The sequence below is a fragment of the Tauraco erythrolophus genome, chromosome 24 (assembly GCF_009769465.1).
Source record: "Tauraco erythrolophus isolate bTauEry1 chromosome 24, bTauEry1.pri, whole genome shotgun sequence".
Classification (NCBI taxonomy): Eukaryota; Metazoa; Chordata; class Aves; order Musophagiformes; family Musophagidae; genus Tauraco; species Tauraco erythrolophus.
The window spans coordinates 7,863,352-7,885,190 of record NC_141488.1 but is presented as its reverse complement, the minus strand read 5'-3'; the positions used below and the strand labels follow the sequence as shown (position 1 = coordinate 7,885,190).

Sequence of the window (21,839 nt, the reverse complement as noted above, 5' to 3'; positions counted from 1 at the left end):
ATTGCCCCGGCGGCGCCTGCGCCCACACGCACGGCCGACGACGGAAGGGAACCCCGGGATGGTTTTGCCCACTCCCACCAGCCGGGCAGGTCGCGAGCGTTCCCGAACAGCAGCTCTCCCACCCTCCGCCGCGGCTTCCTCCGTGAGCCTTCGAGTGGTATCATGAAGTCGACTGAAAGAAATTGAACCTTTTACCTCCTGCTGCTACAATATCACTGCAGCTTCATTCTGCAGTGGTCTCCCTCTGCGACTCCCTCCTCTTGCAGCGGCGTCGAAGGGAAGGGCAGAAAAAACAAATCTCTCTGCCAACAGGGGGATTTGCACACAGCAAACTCTGTCGTGAAGAGTTCTGCAGCACGAGGCAAGCACAGCGAGGATCGCAGGTGTCCTACACCACCGGAAAATACCGCTTTTCCGACCACCGTAGGAGAACGCCGCAGCGTGAGCTCGTTGCACCTGGCCAAGAGCTGCGCGGACTGGAAGCCCTCTCTGTTGCCCGCGCTGCATTTCACGCGCTAACATCAGCCAAAAACCTGCACGGTGGAAGTCCTAGAGCGTAATTAGCAAGCAGCAGACCACGTTTGGCTCTCCAGCTCGCCAATTTAAATCAGGAACGACTCTTTTAAAGATGGTGAACTGATCCACATCACCACCTCCAGAACCTCGCCCAGCGTGTTTTGGACATCCTGCACCTGCGCTGGGGTTTTGTTTAGGTGATGAAAAGTATTTATAACAACTGGGCCACGTTGTATCAGCTCCAGGTTCCGCCTGCGCTGTCTCAGGCGTCCTTGTGCCGGACGCACACAGACCCGTCCCGGTCCCTTCCCTGGGGGAGGCTCACGGAAAGCTGCCCGAGCACCGTGTGTGCGTGACGCGGCGCAGCTCTCGCAACGGCTTTGTTGCCTGTTCGGCAGCACGGCAGGTCCGAAGGGAGCAGCTCCCCGGGGCCAGCCCGTGTCTGGCACAGACAGCCCCGGCCCGGCTCTGGCACGGGCACAGGGCAGACCCCCCATGTGCAAGCGGAGAGGGGAACCCCAGAGTGGCGCTTCAGGGTTTTTTTGGCCCAATTCTGCAGTGGGACTGCTGTGGGTGTTTGAGGGGGTGGAAACGTCCCGGTTTCTAACACCTTCTTTCCTCCTCCCTCCGTGTCTCTGTGCCACACACAGAAAGCTGATCTGGCCGTTGCTCCTCTCACCATCACCCACGTGCGGGAGAAAGCCATAGACTTCTCCAAGCCCTTCATGACGCTGGGGGTCAGCATCCTCTACCGGAAGCCCAACGGGACCAACCCCAGCGTGTTCTCCTTCCTCAACCCCCTGTCTCCTGACATTTGGATGTACATCCTCCTCGCCTACCTGGGGGTCAGCTGCGTGCTGTTTGTCATTGCCAGGTAAGGGGACGCCGGTGCCACCCCACCCCACTGCCGTCCCTGCCATCGGCTGCCATGCCACCAGACGCCCTCCCCGCGCTCAGTAGTTTTGCTGCCTGGTGTGTCACAGGGATCCGACCGCCCAGCGGGAGCTGCAGCATTAAATCCGTGTCATTAATGGAATGACTGGGGGGCTGTTACCCCAGGGCAGGCTGGTCTCTTGGCGTGGGGTCGCTCGCGACTGCCAGATGCCCCATGCCCTTTGGGACCTGTATCTCGGAGTGGTTGCAGAGATGACGCTAACCCCGTGGTGACAACCGCAGAGGAGCTATCCACAGGGGAAATTCGTTCTCCTCCTGACGAGCTGCAGCCTGTTCTATCCTTTGTACCGCGGCACCGTACCAACTGTGCCCGTGTGTGTTTGCTTTATTAACACAAACCTGTGAGCCTCTTTCGCCGTATCAGGGCAGGCAGTTCCACAGATTTAGTAGACTTCCAGTACAAAACAATTTTAAAATGAGCTTTCTTTTATGATTTTAGAAATTCTGTTGCCTTTCCAGTTCATTAGCACCTCCCTGGTATAACGAAGGATAATTTTCCTGCTCTGTATCGTTCCTCACCAGTCACGCTCTTGTTAGGTCACTTCTCAGCCACCTTCTCCAGGGAGAAGCGCAGCCTCTCCGCTGTGTCCTGGACACAACGCTCCCATGTCCCAAACCATTTTCAGCTCCTCTCTCCAAACCCTCCACCAGCAAAGCTCCTACAAACCCTTTCCTATATCAAAAGAATGGAGAACTCGTTGCTGCAGATCAGACAATGTGTCTGTTTACAAAATTAATATGCATCTAATTAGCATGTTTAAAACCTCTATATTTAAAACCAGTGGAATTTGCATATATTTGCATGTGTTATTAATTTCACGGAGTTTTTGACGAGATGCACAGTCCAGGGCTGCTCTCAACATGTGATTCCACCTTTTCAAACCAAACCACAGCACTTGCCTCCCTCCTGCCGGGCGGCCGCCCGCCCCGGCCCCACGCAGCCCTCCCTGGATGTTCAAATATTCCGCGTGAACACCCCACCCACGGAAGTTCCCTAAGCACAATCTGCAGTTAGATGCTCATTTCTCATCTCTTCCAGTCCAAGTTATGCAGCGGTGCCTTCAGAAACCTCCCTGCTGAGCCCACAGCTGGGACTGGGGCTCTGCGCAGACCCCCTTCCTCCAAGGGCTGCTGCGCTGTGTTTTCCCCCAAGAATCCTTCAGAAACCAGCTTCCACCTAGTGCACTGACATCAACCCCATAGTCAAAGTAAAGATTAAATACGAAACTGCAGCAACCAGAATCCATTAACCCTCGTGTTACAACACATCTGCAATTTTCAGCGTCCCTCAGGTCCTCAGAGGCATTTCGAGATGATTTTTGGAGTTTACTACGTAATATCCTAATTACACATAACGGCAGTTGTCAAAGTAAACTCGGCTTAGCAGACAGCATTAGTGCTCCAAACCATCTGGGATGGGGAAGCAGCTGCGTCGTCTGAGCCCCCCTCTGCGGAGGTGCAGAGCCGAGAGAGTGTACTTCACTTGGAGGACACAGGCAGATGTGTCCAGATGTTAACTGCAGTCATTCTCCCCGGCCTTTGCGAGGCACCTCTGTCCACTGGAGACCCACCGGGTTTCCAGGTGCTCTCCTGAGGTCCCACAGGTGCCATCTGAGCACGGATGGCTCCGCACACAGCCTATGCACAGCACCCATGGGGAGCACGGGGCTCCTGCAGCACTGCGGGGCACCCAGCAGCACTGCAGGGCACCCGGCAGCACTGCAGGGCACACGGCAGCCCCGCAGGGCACACGGCAGCCCTGCAGGGCACAGGGCAGCACCGCAGGGCACACGGCAGCACTGCAGGGCACACGGCAGCCCTGCAGGGCACATGGCAGCTCACAAACCCAACCAGCAGTTCGTTCCAGCGCACCGGTGCTGTAAACAGCAGCACGTGTGATCCTACGGGAGGCCGGGCGCCGCGCTGCCGTTAACTCACCGCCGCTGCCCTGCAGACCCCCGGCCGGGGCGGGCAGCACCGCGGGGGCACGCGAAAGGCAGGACGGTCCAGCCAAACCCTGCTGCCAGCCTCGTCCCGCCCCAGCCGAAGGCCCTGGGAAGGCTGCTGGGAGCGGGATGAGGTCCGCAGCGGTTTTGCTTTGTGTCAGAGAGGAACCAGAGGCTCTCAGCAGGAAAAGCCACTAATCTGGGAAAATGAACCCGAGGTAATTACAAAAAGGAAAAATATTGCGATGACTGATAGAACTCCTCCACTTTATGTCTCTGTTAGCCATGCAGAACGTAGGTAGATGGGCTTTGCTGCCATAACATCTCCGGCTCCAATACCATAAAGTATTTGACTGCTTGTGCCGCTTGGAATGACAATTCAAATACAATTTTCCATTTATGAGTTTATTTTTCCCAACTCATATAATGGCCAAATCCAGCCCAAATTGTCCAGATCCCACTTTCAAAGCATACTAAATGTGCAAATTGTGTCTGCACATGAAATTCATTCCAGCAAACACTGCGGAAAGGCTGAAGGAAGCGCTCGGACAGTTGACCTCGGCTGCCACTCCGGACACACAGGACGATCCGGATGCTCTGTTCAGAGGGCAGCGGGGCTGCCCGGCCCCGGGCTGCCGGCAGCGGTGTGCACACAGCGCCTGCCCCGAGCCAAGGTGGGTGCCTGGGCACCCCCGACCAGGGTACCAGCCCAGTAACACCCCACCCGTCCTGCCCAGCACTGGAGAGCACTCGCAGCAGTTTTTGTTCTGAAATGAGCCCCATAATCTCCCTATATCATAGCAGTTGTGATGTAATACAACAGTTTTTCCCTACCAGGCTATTTTTTGGCTGAAATTGAACTGATAAAATATTGCAATTGTTCCTTTTTCACATGTTTTCCTCTTGACTTTTCTTCTATCTTCCTACTCTGTCAAAGAACACTGAGTATTCAGTGTAATTAAAGTTGTGCAGGAATGATCTTTTAACACATAGAGATGGAAAGCAAGAGATTTCATGGGGAAAATATTTTCTGCATTCAGAAGTAATGGAAACAATGTTTGCTTTTGACCCCAGCGAGGCCTCTAAAATCCAATTCTCAGGAGAAAACCACAGTCAGAATAGCAAAGTCTTAATTCAGAGACATGAGTCTCCTGAACTAGGCACCAGAGTCCTCTGCCAAGGCTATAATCATAGGTCAATGCCACTTAAAACCAACTTAGGGACTACTTAGAGGCAGGAAAAGGATGTATGGTATCCATCTCCTCTCTTAATCAGTCTTTCTTAGTTATTGATGGAGTCTCTGCTCCTAACCGCCCCAGCCCCCAAAGAGCCATAACCACCAGCAATTTAGGAGACTTCGTGGGGTAATTTGTCTGGTGATTGTGGTGGGAGGTTGCAGGCAGCCATGTGGCTGCTGCTTTGAATTGCCACCCATCCTTGCACTCACACGGCCCCCAAATTACAGTTCATTACACCTTTGGGTGCACAACGGGGCGGGTGGGTTTAATATGCATCTTAATTGCGATGAGCACTGGGTCATCCATAAGAAATTTCTCTAGGGATGCAATTTAGACTCAAAAGTATTTTGTGTTAGATCTTTAGACCTTCTTTGAAATGTTCCCGTTTCCCTGCCAAAAAGAGGCAAGAAAATAATAATAGTTTGATGAAATATTTCTCAGCCCCTGTTCTGCACCTGAGAAAGAGGGAAGCAGCCCACGGTGAATCCTGAGCAGCCCCATTTATTATGGCTCCAGCTGCATGGGGTCAACGAGCTCCACTCGCTTCTTCCTTCATTACCTCCGCTCCCGCTAACGGTCCTGCTCGCTTGCCCAGCGCTGAAGACTGTCGCTGCTTTGCAGTTTCTGAATATTCCTCTGTAATACGAGCTGCACCAGCAGGTTTTCACTCAGAGACCCTGAAGTTCTACAGCGTGTCATCTTGTCAGGCTCATTTGATCTCACTGATTCCCTTCCTGTTTCATATTCTTCCATTGGCAGTCCAAGAAAGTTTTCATCTAATTCTTGAACTCTGGCTTCATTCCACAGAAGGGGCTTAGGTGCTGTCCCTTCTACACCTCTGGCATAAATTTACGGCAAGTTTAAAGGAACAGGCAGCATGTAAAGCCAGGCCTGAATTCAGCCCGATTCTTGTTTTCCTTTCTGATTTTCTCTTATTTGCAAAAGCAGAGGGCGGTGGGCAGCAGGAACGGCGCTGCTGCTACCCGGACGAGGAGCAGCATCATCAGGGTGCCACCTGCGCGAGGGCTCCGGGTCTGCAAAGCAGAGCGGAGGGTCCCTGCTGCGGAGAGGCGAGATGAAAGGGGGGGAAGGAGAGGTCGTTACCCTGTATCTTGCACATGGAAAACAGCAGCAAGAAGTGGGATAGATTTACCCAGGATGAGCTTTTCTAAACCCACAAGTCCTATGCGTTGCACCTAGTCCGTCCCCAGCGACGGGATCTTGCTCACGGACACGCTCCTCCGCTTCGCCCTGCGCGGTCCGTGTGCCCGGGGACCGCGGCTCCGTCTTTGCGGAACGTCCCCGCGTGCCGGGCTCCGGGGGGGTCTGACGGCGCAGCTGTGCGGAGCAGAGGCCGGGGCAGCCGCTGGCTTCGGGGAGCGATCTGTGCCGAAGGGACGTGGGAGAGAGCTGCGGCTCTTCTCTCCAAATCCATCCAACTGCCTGACTGAGGGCGCCCCTGCCATTAAGCAACAAGACATCTCCTGGGGTAGCAGCGTCTGGCGGAGAACTACAGAGAGAAATCTCTCCTAACACAAACTGTGGGCTGGGCTTTGAGAGAGGGCTGGTGTGAAGCTACAGGGGTTTCAGAAGGAAGCGGAGATGATAATTAATGCCTGGTTCAAAAGCAATTATACCAATTATGTTTTTAATTTAATCTCTGCAAAATTTGGGATTCTTAGAAAATGTAAATAAACAGCTCTAAAACTATCAGCATCTCTCCTGTTGAGCATCCTCCCCAGATCCTGGCTGAAAGAGCTACGTTCACATCAGCACTTGCCAACCAGTCCTAGGCAGGGTTTGTAGAGAGATAATCATAGAAAATTCCCTCAGTTTTGCCCAAGAACTACAGAGCTGTCCCTGGAAACGTGCCCCACCAGGGAATTAGTGTTCTCCCACCACCTGCAATGGGGCTGAGCATCGTGGGAGTCCACAGTGAATCCTTTCCGATTCCCACTGCTGTGCTGGTGCCCTGACTGGGCAGGATTCCTGCTTACCAGGACAGTGGAAAGTTCTGCTTCTCACTCAGCAAAATCCCATCTCGATTCCCATGTGCACTAGTGGGAGAGTCCTCCAAAACACCACGGTCTGTCCCAGCTACTGCTGCAGAATCACTGCAGCATCACTCCTCAGTCGATCCACAAATGCCATTTTTCCCCACATTTTGGAACTGCACCACATCCCACCCCATCCCATCGCCGTGCGCTCCAGTTGCTGCTGTGTGACGTAGTATTGCAGAGATGATCCGAAGGGACCGAGGGCTTTGGGGAAGCACCCTGAGGTCCCCCAGAAGGACCTGGCTCCCCAGGCGTCCTTGCTGTCTGCAGTGCAGGACACGGGGCTTACAGCCATGCTGGTCACTTCGGAAAATCTTGGCTGAATTTGCCTTTTTCTCTAATAAGCCACAAAACCGAAGGGGTCAGCAGGGCCCGCACAGCAGCACAAGATGTATTAAGGCTCTTTTTTCCTGTTCCTTTAGGGTCTTGTCACGCCGCATCCCGACTAACGAGCTCTCGCTTTCCATGTGCCGCCGCAGGTTCAGCCCATACGAGTGGTACGACGCTCACCCCTGCAACCCGGGATCAGACATCGTGGAGAACAACTTCACCCTGCTGAACAGCTTCTGGTTCGGGATGGGAGCGCTGATGCAGCAAGGTACAGCGGCACCTCCGCACCGCCCGCCCGCCGGCTCTCCAGCACAGCCCTTTCGCCGCAGCTTTCCAAATTTAGAATTTATTTTGTTTGCAACAGGAAAAAGATAAACCATCTCAACAGGCACAGAAGTGCTGGTCAGCACCGGCTCCCTGCTGAAAGGCGGTGAGGTGTGGGAGAGGGGAGGCAGCTCTCCTCCGACACCCCCTGGGACTCACTGGTCCAGATGGGGATGTGCATATGGCACCGCGGCTCCCTGGGCACCACAGGCACGGCTGGCGGCCTCGGGCTGGGGCCAAGGCCAGCAATGGGCTAACGAGACAATAACCTCGTCAGGGAACTGGCTGCGAGGGGCAGTTCAGGAGCTCTTGGCGACTGCCTTCGTTATTATTCGCTCACTTTGAACTCATCTCCACGCCGGCACCCACGGAGCGGTGCCCGCACGGCAGGGACGGAGAAACAGAGGGGGATGTGTGCCAGGGCTGAGCCCTGTCTGGGGCACCCCAGGCAAAGCTCCAGGGTTTTTATGTCAAGAAAGTCATTCGAATTCTTCTGTGTCAGAGCAGACTGGAATTTCCAGTCTTTTTTTTTTTCTTTTTTTTTTCGGCACCTGCCTCTATTTGCACTTCCCACCTTCCGCAGGTCGAAGCCCCCGTCCCAAGAGCTCAGCCCGCAGCTCCGGGGACAGACTCATCGCTCGCCCCACGAGGCAGAGTCCCGCAAGCCGCCGCGGCGGCCGGCACGCACGTGCCACTGCACAACCACGATCACCACTAACGAAGCGTGCAGGCGCCAGCAGGAGTCACAGGGAGCGGCTCCCGCGCCCGCCCTCTGGAAGCGCACAGCTCCATGACGGAGCGGCGGCGTGTCCGCACGTGCGCTGCTGCGGGTGCGCAGAGAGGAGCACCCCCCCTCCGTGCCCGAGGAGGAGCACTGCCTTCACCCCCCTCAGCTGTTTAATTCACCAAACTCAGCAGCACCCCATAGATTCCGTAAATTCCTATTTCTGCTCATTCAAGCCATTTGTTTAATTTCAGGACCTCTGTCCTGGCTCGCTCTGCCTTAAATCAACTTTTACGGAAGACAAGGCGTCTTGCCCTCTGCTTCTGTCTCCATTTGCATCCTCATCTGGTCATTCTGCACATTGTGAAACGGCCCGAAAGTCCCTCCAGCACAGGGACTGCTCCTCGGGGCAGCCACCACGTGCAAGACTGAACGTTTGCAGTGCTACTGGTGTAAGATAACACAACGATAGGGATCTTAGAAACGGGATGCAGATGGGATTACGTTCATATGTGGATGGAACAGAGCAAATGGAATATATGCAGATGGAATGAATAGAGTAAATCTGTTAGGAAGACAGCAGAGGGGGAGCTTGTGAGCAGCTCTGAATAAGGAATGAAATTCAGCTGTGATCTAATTGCAGAAAATCCAGGAATAGAAATAAGTGGAAAATGTCAAACATCTGTCACACTTTAATTTACCGTGTATCGGTAGTTATACCCAGAGAGCAGAAGAATCACAGCACCGGCGTGGTGGCATGCACAGCGCCCCTGCTGCCACCGCTGCAGTCTGTAATAGAGATTCTGCCCAGATCTCGGCTGCCCTGATGGACAGTGACAGTTCCCAGCAAGAGGGTTTAGCAGGATGAATCATCCTCTTATCAGATGCTGATAAATGAAAAGAGCTGTATTCTTTTTAACTCTATTCTGCATCTAAGAAGAAAAATATTTCAAAGCCAGACTGATGTCACACTGTCCAACGCATCAAAGGGCAAGAGATGGAATGGGAAAGACGCAGGATCTTGAGAGGATGCGAAGCAGCCCTCGATACCCAAAGCTCCTTCCTCGGCTTCCCGGTGCCTCCTTGCTGCACTCGGACAGCAGAAAAGCTACGCTCCATGCCACGCTTTGATGCCACGCTGCTTCAAATCGCTTTGCAAAGCCCAATCTTTGTTGCAAATTCCAGGCTGGATATATCCTCTGAACACAGTTGTTTCAAACCCAAAGCTCTTTCCTGGCTTTAAAAAGTGTCTCGGGCAATTACAAAAATAGCACAACCCATTTAGTCTTTCATGTCTGCTTGATAAAAGTCATTCCAGACCTGTTACACCTTTTATGCTGTAGCATCTCCTGCTTCCCTACTTCTAACCAGTACTCAAAGCACTGGACCCTGATAGATCCTTTCTCTCCCCATTTGATTTTTTTTTTTTTAAACCTTGTGTATTTGAACACACTCCCTAGAGTGAGTCCTTTGAAAAGTAATCCATATAAAAGCAAAGCACTTTTTAAATGGCAGAACAAAACACTCATAAAAGTTCATAAAAGGCTTGCTATTTAAATCTCCTAAAAGCAGCCCAGTTAATTACTTCAGTTCGAATGTTTCCTGTAAATTGTGCACTGTACCCAAGGTCAGCAATAAAGGGAGAGGGGTTTTCTGCAAATGCTACAAAAACCCCACCGATTTCCTTGCATGCAAGATGTCTGGGTAATTCGCCTCAAAACCAGTTGGCTTTAATTGCGTAGCTGTTACAGTTAAGACTGTGAAATCTAATCATTTTCTTATATACATATGTATGGATATAACCTACATACGTATATATAAAACTGGTTCTTTCTCTCTGTTTCCTCTTCCCTCCTTCTCCTTCCCCCTCTCCCACCCCAGGCTCTGAGCTGATGCCCAAAGCACTGTCTACACGGATCATTGGTGGCATATGGTGGTTCTTCACCCTAATTATCATCTCGTCCTATACGGCCAACCTTGCCGCCTTCCTGACGGTGGAGAGGATGGAATCCCCCATCGACTCGGCAGATGACTTGGCAAAGCAGACAAAAATCGAGTACGGAGCAGTGAAGGATGGAGCCACTATGACCTTCTTCAAGGTGAGACCAGGCAGAGGCTTTCTACCTTCCAGGCAAAGATGCAGCGCTCTCGGGCCAATGGGCGCGAGAACACAGAACCAAAGACAAAAAGCCTCCTACGCCACCACTGCTTCTCCTTACAAGCAGGTTGTTTCAGTCGCACGTGCTTGTCAAGACTTTGACAGTTTAGCTTACCCAGATTCATATAATGGCTAAATCCCCTTCTCCCCATTGCTAATTGAAGTCACAATTACAAAATTATATTGCTTTTACAGCTTTAGAGACTGTAGCCAGTATCAGCTCAGACACCCTAAAATGAGGCACGTCTTAGGCACAACAGGACAGGTGTATCTTATATTAAAGCCCTACAGGAAAATCTTATGTTCCCCTAAAGTATCTTCCCCTACTTCCACATCTCACCCATTGCAGCTCCTGCCTTGTCCCTGCCAGAACAGCTGCAGAGCCCTCGAGGCTGACCCAACCAGCCTTCAGGGACAGAGAAGAGAACAAATGAAACCTAAAACAGGACAGATGTTGCAAAGTGCCCCCCTGACCATTATTTTTTAAGAGCTGAAATATCTTTCTTGTCCTTCAGGTATTCATATTAATGTAGTCAAGTTTTATTAACCTCTGAAACCCAGAGCAAGGTAACACCACCCATGTATCAGAATCAAATTAATTTCTTCTCATTAAAGCATAATGAATTTCAGAAGTTAGGCAGCACTGCAGAGGAGGGTGCCAGGAGGGTTCACGTTTCACTGTTGCCTCAAAAATGGAACAAGACCGAGAGACTTTAAAAGACCTTTAAACCCACAGCTGGCCTGTAAGAACCCACTCCAAAAAAAGAGAGAATAAAGGAATAGAAATGAGGGGTGATTAATCGACGGAATGATCGCCCGGGCTTGGAGAGGAATTAGATTCATGGATGAACCCGAAAAGCCATCTTTCAGGGAAAGGGTTGGCTTTTCCCTCAAAAGCAGTGCCGGGCACCAGCACCAGTGGTCAGGCTGAGCCCTGGCTGCAGCACCAGCACCGCAGTGCCCAGCCAATGCCGATGCCAACGCTCTCCCTGGTTGCTTCGCCAGCGAGGAAGAGGAGCCCTGGCAGATCAGAGCCTTCGGCTGCAGGAGCGGGGCTGCCTCCCCCCGTGCCTCTGCCGCAATGTTCCTTCCCGCCCCGGTCACCCTAATTCAGACGGAAATATATGGGCCAAAGTGTGACAAACACAGTTCATGCTTTAAAAAGCAGGTCGTGCCTGCACTGCTGCAATAATCTGAAGAGGCGCAGCGCAGAGGCAGCCAGGCTGGGCCGCCAGCGGTTTAATTGCCAAGACTCGTTAAAGGAAGCCAACGTGCTGAATTTTAATAACAAGAAACAGCGGCATTCTTCTGCAACTTCTGCGGGCTCTGGCCTGGTTAAGGAGCCACTACACTTTCCGAATCTCCACGCTGACTTCGACAGGCAGCAACACAGATGGGTTTGGTTTGATCTTCAGTTAATTCCGGGAAATGCAGGCGTCGCCCAGAAGAGCAGCTGCTGCTGTTGCCTTGCTTTGTGCAGCGGGGCTGGTGCAGCTTTGCCTTTGCCGTGGTCAGATGCATCGTGCTGCCTCCCCAAAGCAGTTTAAACCCAGAACAGCCACCAGGGAACGGCGGACTGTTACCCTTGTGTTGTAACTGCTCTTTCCAAGAAGAGCTTTAGATGGGAATAAAAGGAAACCATCTTTTTTAAAAATCATCAAGCACACAGTATATTTACTGTTTCGTTTTGTTATCCATCAGAATCATTCTTCAGGCTTCTGACAGGCACTCGGCAGGGCTTATTGATGCCGTGGATTTTCCTTTGTCTTCTTTATTATTATTGTTGTTTGGAGATGAATTCTCAGGGACGTCCCTTCTGACAAGCGTTTCAATTACTGGAGCAATGCGAGTGCTCGTGTGGGATCTATGTTCACGTTTCCTTTGTGTACAGAGAAACATGGAAAAGCCAGAACTTCTGCCACTCCTCGGTGAGGTCTTGTCAAACAACCGGGCAAACCCGTGACGGTTTCAGCTCGGAAAAGCACCATGCCAGGAGCAGAGCCTCGGGAGCAATGGGCAATGGGAGGAAGAGGAAGGCAAACGCCTTGTCCGCTGTTCCCCGGGACGGTTCCCAAAGCACTAACCAGCTTTCTGCCCGGGGCCGGGCTGAGCCAGGGCTGCCACGGAGCTCACCGGGGTCTCTGCACAAGTTCCCTGCTGAACCGAGCCCAAACACGTCCTTGGGGCAGACCCACAGCCACCCACTCGCTCCCACAAGATTTTTCGCCTGTGCAGCTGAGCTACGGCAAATGGGAAGCAGAAGAGAGAGTTTTACCAACGGTATTGGCAGATTCTGACTTCATGAAAAGAACTTTTGAGAAGCTATTTATTCCCTGGCAATGCCAATCGAGTTACAGGAATAAACACAGATCAATTAATTTAGGAGCAGCATCTAGTGCTCGTTATAAATCATGCCAGAAATCCCTCACATCTCACAAAGGATGCTGTCTCTGAACAAATGCCAGGTTTAACGTGCAGTTTGGAGCGAGTGTGAGAGTGTGTGTATGTGAGTACATATATATTCACTTGTACAGAAATATTAAATCCTCAGGAGTAAGTATCTTCAGTTGGTGAAAATCAATTTATTTTTTCATACAGGCTGGAATTGAAAACCTTAAGCCTGAAAGTTACTTTCTTGCCAATTTCACTGATAAAAAGCATATATGTCTTGGCAAGATGCCTTGTAGTGGCTCCTCTAAACTATTGCATTAATTTATTTGGGTGACTGCTCTTGAAGCATTGGTTATTAGAGGCAGCTTCTGAGCTGTGACTCCAAAGAATGAATTCAGAGACGTTCTTAGTGTCGCTGCAATCGCCGCATTCAGAGGGGCTGGTACTCGGCTTTTCATACACGCATCTCATTTAGTGCTAACGCCGGGTTTTATTGAGATGCACAAGCCAGCGGACCAGATTCTGGTGTTGTTTATCCCGGCCAAAACGAGGAGAAGCTCCGCTCACGTGAATTGGTGAGAGAGGTGTAAGCAGGAGAGAGCCACGATCCCCCCGGTGCGAGCCGCGGCCGCAGTGATCAGCAGCGTCAAACCGCCGCCCGTGTTTATTAGCAATGATCTCCATCATCTCAAACGTTCAGAGTTCATGGCTCTGGAATTTCTCCGCCAGGACGAAGGCAGTGTCAGGCCATTTATCTCAATGCTTCAGAGCAACCGAGCGGTTCCTCTTCATCTGCCTTTGGCAGCAAAGCGAAGTTGTCCCCAGGGGGACGTGGGGACCCCGCAGAGCATGTAGGGGCACAGGAGGGTCTCTCTCTATCTGCCACCAACTCAGATTCCTTTTACGCAGCCCATAAAAGAAAATGGTTATTCCATAGAGAAGAAATTTGCACCTAGCCACAGCACAGCAAATACGAGTTCAAACCAGTAACTAATCCCAGTAAGGATTCTTTTAAGGTAAATTACTTAAGCTGTAAGATCAGAGGTCCAGAAAAACAAAATGCCAGCAAAAACAAGTCCAGCAGAATACACACAACTTATGTGCATTCTTTAGTGACTACTGAATTACTACTAACAAATTATTGTGCCTAACGAAGATCATTTTGCTTATTTGAATGGTGTGTTCTCAGGTAACGTCATCCAAATTCCCATAAATAAGCAACCACCTTTGCAGTATATGGCTGAAATATTCCGAGAGGAGGAGAGCGGGGAAGGAACAACTTCTCCCCTAATAGGAAAAAATATATGGTGGTTGAAGGAGGTGTGAGCTGGAGCACCGGACGCGTCTCACCGCGGAACTGCTGCAGGTTTTGACTGATGACCGCTCTCAGGACGACTGACAATCCCTTCGAAACTGGACGGCCAACCAACAGCCAGGTCTATCAAACTGCAGCGCTGCGCTGAGAACTACCGCGGGTGAATTTTCACCTGGAAAGGGAGCGTTCTTATCTCATGTTAGCTGAGTTGAACTAATAGGAAATAAATTCCCAGTGGGAAGGTGGTAGGTTTTAGACTACGGGGAGAGCCTGAGAATGCCTCGACCAGGCGTGCATCGAGCCGCCCTGCTGGCACCCAGGGCTTGCCCTGCCCTCGCCGGCGGAGCTGCCACAGCCTTATCCCTGGGGAGGATGAGGCTGGTGCAACCAGCGGTGTTTTGCTGCAGGGAGACAGCCCTTCCCTGCGGCGGGCCCAGCCTGTGCTGCGGGTCTCTGTCGGGGTTTCGCTGGGCACGAGCAGGCAGCGACAGGCGGGTCCCACCGCGAGCTGCGGGCAGCGAGGGTGCCCCTGCCCGGACACCGCGAGGGCTCGAGGCAGCGCAGCCAGAGCCCAGAACACTGGGATCCTCCTGGCATTTCAAAACACAATTAAGTCCTTTCAGCTGGTCAGAAGCAGTGATTTAAGGAGAGAAGAGAAAAGTGCTTTTTCTCTTCCAGGGAGCCCTGTCTCATGTAATTTAAGTTGTCTGAAGAGCTACAATGCCTCATGCAAGTCCTATTAGCTTCACTAAATGCAGCCTATTGATTTTTTGCCAGTTTATTTTGCTCTATGCTTTAAACTGGGAGAACACTGATGTTGTTTAAGAGCTCTGCATCAACACCCAAGGAGCATTAAATGCAGGAAGAGAAGGAGAGAAAGGGAGAGCCAGCGAACCCAGGGGCCTCTGATGTGAACTCTATAAATGTTAAACAAGCCGTTATCAGCCAGCCGAGTATGCTATTCATTTCAATTACCCATTGTAATGCACAGATATTTAATAATCCTTTTGGAGGCTACATTTCTTGCTGCTCTTTGAGGTTTGATAGATGCCACAAATCTACCTCACAGGCACTGGCCCAGGTTTTCAAGTGAGGGAGATTATCCTGCCTCTCGAATGGAGCTTGCGCCGGCACATCCGCTACTGGACGTTTGTCAAGTGGATTATAACAGGCGGGAGCTTTAACTGGGAAGAAATGAGTCGGTGGTTCTCGCGGTCGGGAGAACGAGCCCACGAGGTTGAAGACAGAGGAACAGCCCTTGGCACTGCGCTGCACCAGCCAGCTGTGGGGTGCTCAGCTTTTGTTTAACTTTTGTTAAACATACTGGAAAAAAGGAGGTGGACAGGTGAAGTTTTTGAAATACGAAGCATTATAAGGCACTTTTTTTCTTAGCAAATTTACCCTTATTTATATAGTGTTTTTATCAGAAGAACCTATGCTGGCACATTTGGGGTGAATTTGAAAACTGAGGGGGAGATGTGACAGCAGCAGCTGGGATGGGCTGGGGCTCCATCTCCTGCTTTCTTATGGAAGGACAGAGGCCTGAAACAGAGGAACAAGAGCTAAAGCAGAAAGCACAGCTTCTGCCACCACGGCTCCTCGTGCAGCCGCAGGTGAGCAGCCACCCTCGTTCTAGGCAAAGCACAAGGATTTACCAGCCCCTCCAACTTATCAGCCAGCTTCAGGCTCTTGCTAAGTAGCGTTGTGGAGGAGGAGGTTTTGGCTGACTAAGCTGCCTCTTATAAAACAAAAAGGCAGAAAGAGCTGTAGGAAAAACAAGAAATTAGGCAGAAAAGAAGAATGCACAAAGAGGAGCAGGCAGCAGCATGGACAAAAGCCTCAACAGCCAAGTGGTTTTCCAGAGCTTGACTGAATGGACAGAGCTGGGCTGAGAGCTGCAGCCGCCCACAGGAACCCAGTGCCCAGCGAAGGAGGCACTTCAAGAGAAAGCTGGTGTGCCTTTCCTGGGGAAACCTCCTACACTAAAGCAGTTACATCTTTTGTGCCAGCCTACATACAGACAACTCAGAAGGTGGTCACAGATAAATGGTACATTTCACATGTTACAGAAGGACAAACAATAACCGTATTTCTTCTCACCCAACACGTTTTCTAGAAGAAGGAAAAGACATTCACACGAATAGTAAGCTAGAAAACATACTCCTCCTTTTTTAACAGAATGCCTGCTGATAGTGAAAGAATACTCATGTTTATTTTTAGCCATAAGACAATCTTCTTGAATGTTTCTATGCCTCTGTTTATGTGGATACGTTAAATTTGTTTGGCAGTTGCACGTATCTCAGAGAAGACATGTTTTCTTGTGATGCTTGAGGAAAGACAAAAATATAATAGAGTGTGTGCAAAAGAGAAAAACATGCCCTCTGAAATGTTCTCTGTCTTCTCTCGCTGTGCAGAAACATTACAGGACAAACAAAATTCTGGTTAGGAAACTAATGCAGTTAAGCAGATGTGCTGATAGCCTGTCACACCAGCAAGTTCTGCAGGACATCAAGGCAGGTCTCGCTGTACCTTACTGGAGTGAGCAAATGGTTCCGTTCCACCTACAAGATACGGTCTCTGGAGCAGTGACTCTCTCTGCTGTTGGCACAACACGAAGTGTGCTGGAACCTTTGCCTCTTGTTATGGCAACGTGAAGCCAAACAACACGGGGCAGTGAAAGCAGATATTTAAGACAAGGTCTAAATGGTAATAGTTCCATTGCGTTACCTGTTCTCAAACTGGTATTGTCATTATTTACTGTAAAGACACTGCGTTTCAGCAAATAGAAGATTAATTCTTATTCTGGGGGTGGGGGGGATCATTTTTCCAGAAATCCAAAATTTCCACGTTTGAAAAAATGTGGGCTTTCATGAGCAGCAAACCCACAGCACTGGTTAAAAACAACGAGGAAGGAATTCAGCGAACCCTCACGGCCGATTACGCCCTCCTGATGGAGTCAACCACCATCGAGTACATCACCCAGAGGAACTGCAACCTGACTCAAATCGGGGGACTCATCGATTCCAAAGGCTACGGGATTGGGACTCCCATGGGTAAGTGGCAGCGGTGGGGCTTCTGTAGGTAGCCCAGGAGCGGGGCCAGTTACCACAAATACAACAGATGTGATTAAGATAATCTGCTCCCAACAGCACATTCCCAAATACCAAAGCTTACGCTGTCTGCCTGTTGAAGAGGGGTCTGAACAGCCCTGCTGAACGCAGGCACGTTCCCTGCTTTGGGTGAGTTTTGTCCTACTTTCCCTCTGTGTGTAACGGCTTCGCCCCTCCCCAGGGTCACCGTACAGGGACAAGATCACCATCGCCATCCTCCAGCTCCAGGAGGAGGACAAGCTCCACGTGATGAAGGAGAAGTGGTGGCGGGGGAATGGCTGCCCTGAGGATGAGAACAAGGAGGCCAGCGCCCTGGGCATCCAGAACATTGGTGGGATTTTCATCGTTCTGGCAGCAGGCTTGGTGCTCTCCGTCTTCGTGGCCATGGTGGAGTTCATCTACAAGCTGCGCAAAACGGCGGAGCGCGAGCAGGTACTGATTTCCTCGGTCTAGCCCAGCCGGTGAGGATTTTGCACGCTGACCCCAGAGACAGGCAGAGAGATGGGCAGAGGCTGCCTGGAGGTCCGTGTGCCCGCGACATGCCGTTCCCTAAGGCTCACTGCTTCCGTCCCGCTCCGACAGCCTCAGGTCGGGGGGCAAATCACGTCTGCTCTGATCAGGGGCTGCTGCTGCTGCAGCAACTAGACTAGTAAATGTTTGTAGAATCGTTTTGAGTGAGCCAACACGTAAGTCATGACAACATAGACAGAGGTCCCTGGGAGGGACCTTCTGAGCTGTTGTGTCCACTCGCCACTATCACATGCAATCACGTTGCATATTCCAGACGTAATGTGTACACGCATGAAGTCTCCATCTCTTCTCCCCGTTCCTGTTCAAAAAGCCTCAAAGAACTGGTCAGGGTCCACCAGGAAGCTTCATGCTATTTCATCAACTTTTCACAACACTTACATAAACGGCCCATCCCACCCGCCGTGGCTGTTAGTGCTCATGAAACAAGAGGATCGCTTTTATGTTTTTCCCTCTTCCTTGCGTGTCGTGGTGCAGTAAGTGGAAAGCGTGCTTGCGTGCATGACCAGAAATCAAAGCAAGCTGCTCGTGTGATGGACTAGATAGATGAAGGAAAACTGCCCACTAGCAAGCCCAGCAGGATCCGATAGCCCTGTTTCCCAGCACATAACCTACCAGACCCCCAGCAGGGATCACACAAAGTACCAGCACTCCAACCGCCGCCTGCAGCTCTGCCTTTCTGCAGGACTTAGTGTGTCAAAGGCACAATTCTGCCCAAAGGAGAGAGGGGGTCAACCAGACGCCCGTGCATCACTGAAGCACAGCTGATGCCTTAAATGCAGCCTAAACCTGGTGCTTGCCCTCTGCAGAGCCCAGTCGCAGCATCCTCCCGCCCACGGAGAGGTTAGCAGAACGATTTGCCGGGAGTAACGGTGCTTTTTGTCCCTGCTCTCCCCAGCGCTCCTTCTGCAGCGCCATGGCCGATGAGATCCGCCTGTCGCTCACCTGCCAGCGACGGGTCAAACACAAGCCCCAGCCACCCGTCATGGTGAAGACGGACGCCGTGATCAACATGCACACGTTCAACGACCGACGGCTGCCAGGGAAGGACAACATGACCTGCAACACTGGATTGACACCTGTGTTTCCCTAGGGAACGGGAACGGGGGGGCGGGAGGGAAGGAATTGCAGCAGACAAGGCTGGATGCACACTTAGCTAGGGAAGAAAGGATTAAAAAACAAGAAAAAAAAAAACAGAAAAAAAAAAAAGCCTGGTTTGGTTCATTTCAAGAACAAGGCCTTCACAACACAGCTGCATCGATCACTGGCACAGAAGAACTTCAAAGCACGGACTGTAACATGGGTCTTGGGGCTTTTCTGTTTTGTTTTTGTTATTTTTTGTTCCTTTTTTTTTAATGCTTAGATCCTACAGGCCTCATGGAGTCCAAACACACACCCATCCAGGAGTCTGATGTTTACATACTGAAAACACGCGAAGGCGAAAGAGAATTGAGCCAAACCGACGCTCGGCGGGTGAGGAGGAGCCCCGAGCGAGGCCCCTCCAGCATGGCAATAACAAGAAACAGTCGGGTGCAGCGTGAGCAGCCGCCTGTGCCAGCCCCGGTGCCACACTGACACACGCAGCACAGTCGGGGTACGCTGTCCGGGAAAGGGCAAGGTGCCTGTGGAGCACCGCCATGGTCACGGCTGTGCCTTCTCTCGGAGCAGCTCCCGGTGCCCCTTCGCCTGACGGCTGTGCCAGCCGTGGCCATCCGCAGTGGGAGCCCCCGCGGGGATGCGGTGGGAGAAGGCATCCCACGCATCCATCGGCAGATCCAACGGTGGACAGCCAAGGGGCGAGTAAGCCCAAACGGAGCCGAACTCCTGCCCAGGGCCGGGACAGCGCTGCATGCGTGGGAGCCACTGCCATCTCCGTGACACCACCCCTCGCCCCGTGCCAGGCTCCAGCCTGTGCCCAGGGTGACACCGTCATCTCCAGCTCCTTCACTCCACAAAGCTCCTGCAAAGAGGCGCAGAGGGCGGCCGAGTGCTCAGGCCTCGGCAGCGGCAGGAGCAGAGCTGCTTCCAAGAGCCGAACGGTATCAATTTCCGCGAAATTCGGCGGTGCTGAACTGCAGCTCCGCTGCGTCGCGCTCAGCCCAGGAGAGCACCGTGTGTCTGGTTCAGCACGAAATGCCCTCCGTGGCACCAGAGACCTGAAGGACGAGGGCTGGGGCTGGGCTGGGACACGCAGCACGGTGTGAGCCCGACACCCCTCCGGCTCCGCCGCTGAGCTGCACCCCCGGGATTTAAGCAAACACACTAAAACGTTTTATAGAAACCTTCCATGAACTGTGCTCCTATGTTCAGGTTGCTAACCCCAGAAGGCTGGTCCTGCAGATGAATTTAGTCAGAATTACCAAAGACCCGTCTGCTGACCTAAAGTAACGCTCCAGTAACATCGCGCAGCTCCATCCCTCCGCGGGAACCGCACGCGGGGCCAGCGGGACACCGCGGATTAACTTGCAAAACGGAACAAGCAGAAATGGCTCTGCCCATGGTAACCCAGAACATCGCACGGAGAGCATTGCAAAGGTGCCCAAAAGCTCGGATTTGAACGCTGGTGCTGAAGAAAAGAGCCACCTCCCACCAGGGGGACAGCCACCTGCCGCAGACCGCGCTGCTGCTGGAAACCCCTCCAGCACCCACCCCCTAAATCCTGGTTTGGGGGCGCACAGGGCAGCGCGGCGATGGAGCAGCCCAACGATGCCCGAGCTCCGTGTCCCGACACTTCGCCCTCTGCGCCGTGAGCGCGGGGAGGTGCCGCGGCACCGCAGGGACCGGCGGCTGAGCTGACCCAGTTCGCCCAACCCCGGCTGCAAGGCCCCGCTGGGAAGTTTGTCCTCGCCCAAAGGAACAAACCTGTTTGTAGCTGATTTCAGGTTTTTCTTCCCCACCTGTTTCTTTCTGAGGCTCTGTTAGGAACGTTGTCTTTGGAGCTGACCGGAATTAGCACATTAGCTCAAGGGGAGATAGCTGTTCCCCCATCACAGAACATAATTTGTCCTTATTTTGTTTTTCCCTAATGTAAAAAAGCAACACAGTGACCCGAAACAAAAAAGGTAATTTCTCATATCTGGACTCAAGTAAAATTATGCGAAGAATTTACGTTAAATTTTCACCTTTTCATAAAAATCATGAAAAATGAGGGGTGAAAGCTGCCAGCTCAGTGGGCATCACACTCGTAATAGTTTGCTGAGCAAACACCTACAGCAGAGGACAGATTGGAAGCATACATCTCTTTCCCAAAGCTAATGACATTCTGTCTGTATTTCTTTGCAAATCCTTAGGCTTGTCAGAGTAGTAGATTTCCTGTTTCCCTTGCAGATTTCTAAACTCTTAGAAAGGGATTTTTACAATTAGGGGTGAAATAAAAAGCCTGAAACTGGCTGTAAATGTTCAGAGAGAGTAGAATGCCACAGAAAATAGCATTCATTTTGCTTCTTGGCAGAATTTTTAAAAATAAATAAATACTACTCATACCATAAACCCCATTTATTCATCTTTAACACCAGTTTGATTTGATTTTTCTCACAAATGCCCCAGAGTGGCAGGTGAGAATGCGGAATGACTGGTGCTACCTGCCAGCAAGACCAACCCCTGCAGACGACCCTTGCCCATCCCTCTCTGCACCGACCACACATCAGCCACGAAACGGCAGCGAAATTCATGCACCTGCGTTATGGTTTTACGCTTAAATCCCCATCATTAAAACGCTTGACATGTTTAACGAGGAAACGTTCTGCACCGCTCAGAGCACGGCAGGAGCTGGGGGGCTGCGGGGACCCCCGGCCGCGGGGACGGCTGCCTGTCCCGCTCCCCGGGCACCTGCGGGCACCTCCTGCTGCCAACCAGAGGCAGCTCCGCGCAGAACGAGTGTGGATTCAGCCCATCGCTCCGCAGAGACCGCGGCGTCTCCGGTTATTCCCCGGCACCCCGCGCACTCCTCGCCTTCGTCCCGGGGAGCGGGAGCCCCCAACCCGCGCAGTGCTTCATTGCGGAGAGGAGCAAGGAGCCCGGTGCTCCGCAGCGGTGGCTGGGAGACGTCAGACGGGGCGGACAAAGCCTCAAAGCCATCTGCAAGCTACTGCAGGACCCACTGGTGGCTATCGGTGACTCACGTCTTAGAAATCACCCGACTCCCAGCTTTGCTTAAATCAGCTCCTTTCTTCACTTCGTGGGCAGAGGGACTGAAAAAGTGAGGAGGAAATAGAGAAAAAGCAGGTTTGGGCTATTAAACTGTATCTA

General features: G+C 51.9%; 1 protein-coding gene across 1 annotated transcript in view; it reads left to right on the top strand.

The window, feature by feature from the left end:
• The window catches only part of GRIK3 (glutamate ionotropic receptor kainate type subunit 3), a 114,651-nt gene extending 95,967 nt beyond the window's left edge, over positions 1 to 18,684 (top strand). Inside the window, exons 11-16 of the mRNA XM_086626059.1 lie at positions 1,167 to 1,390; positions 7,191 to 7,309; positions 9,971 to 10,188; positions 16,784 to 17,006; positions 17,245 to 17,495; positions 18,490 to 18,684. Of these exons, the coding sequence (XP_086482185.1) occupies positions 1,167 to 1,390; positions 7,191 to 7,309; positions 9,971 to 10,188; positions 16,784 to 17,006; positions 17,245 to 17,495; positions 18,490 to 18,684 (1,230 nt within the window). The remainder of the gene's footprint in view (positions 1 to 1,166; positions 1,391 to 7,190; positions 7,310 to 9,970; positions 10,189 to 16,783; positions 17,007 to 17,244; positions 17,496 to 18,489) is intronic.
• The last annotated feature ends 3,155 nt before the right edge of the window (positions 18,685 to 21,839 follow it).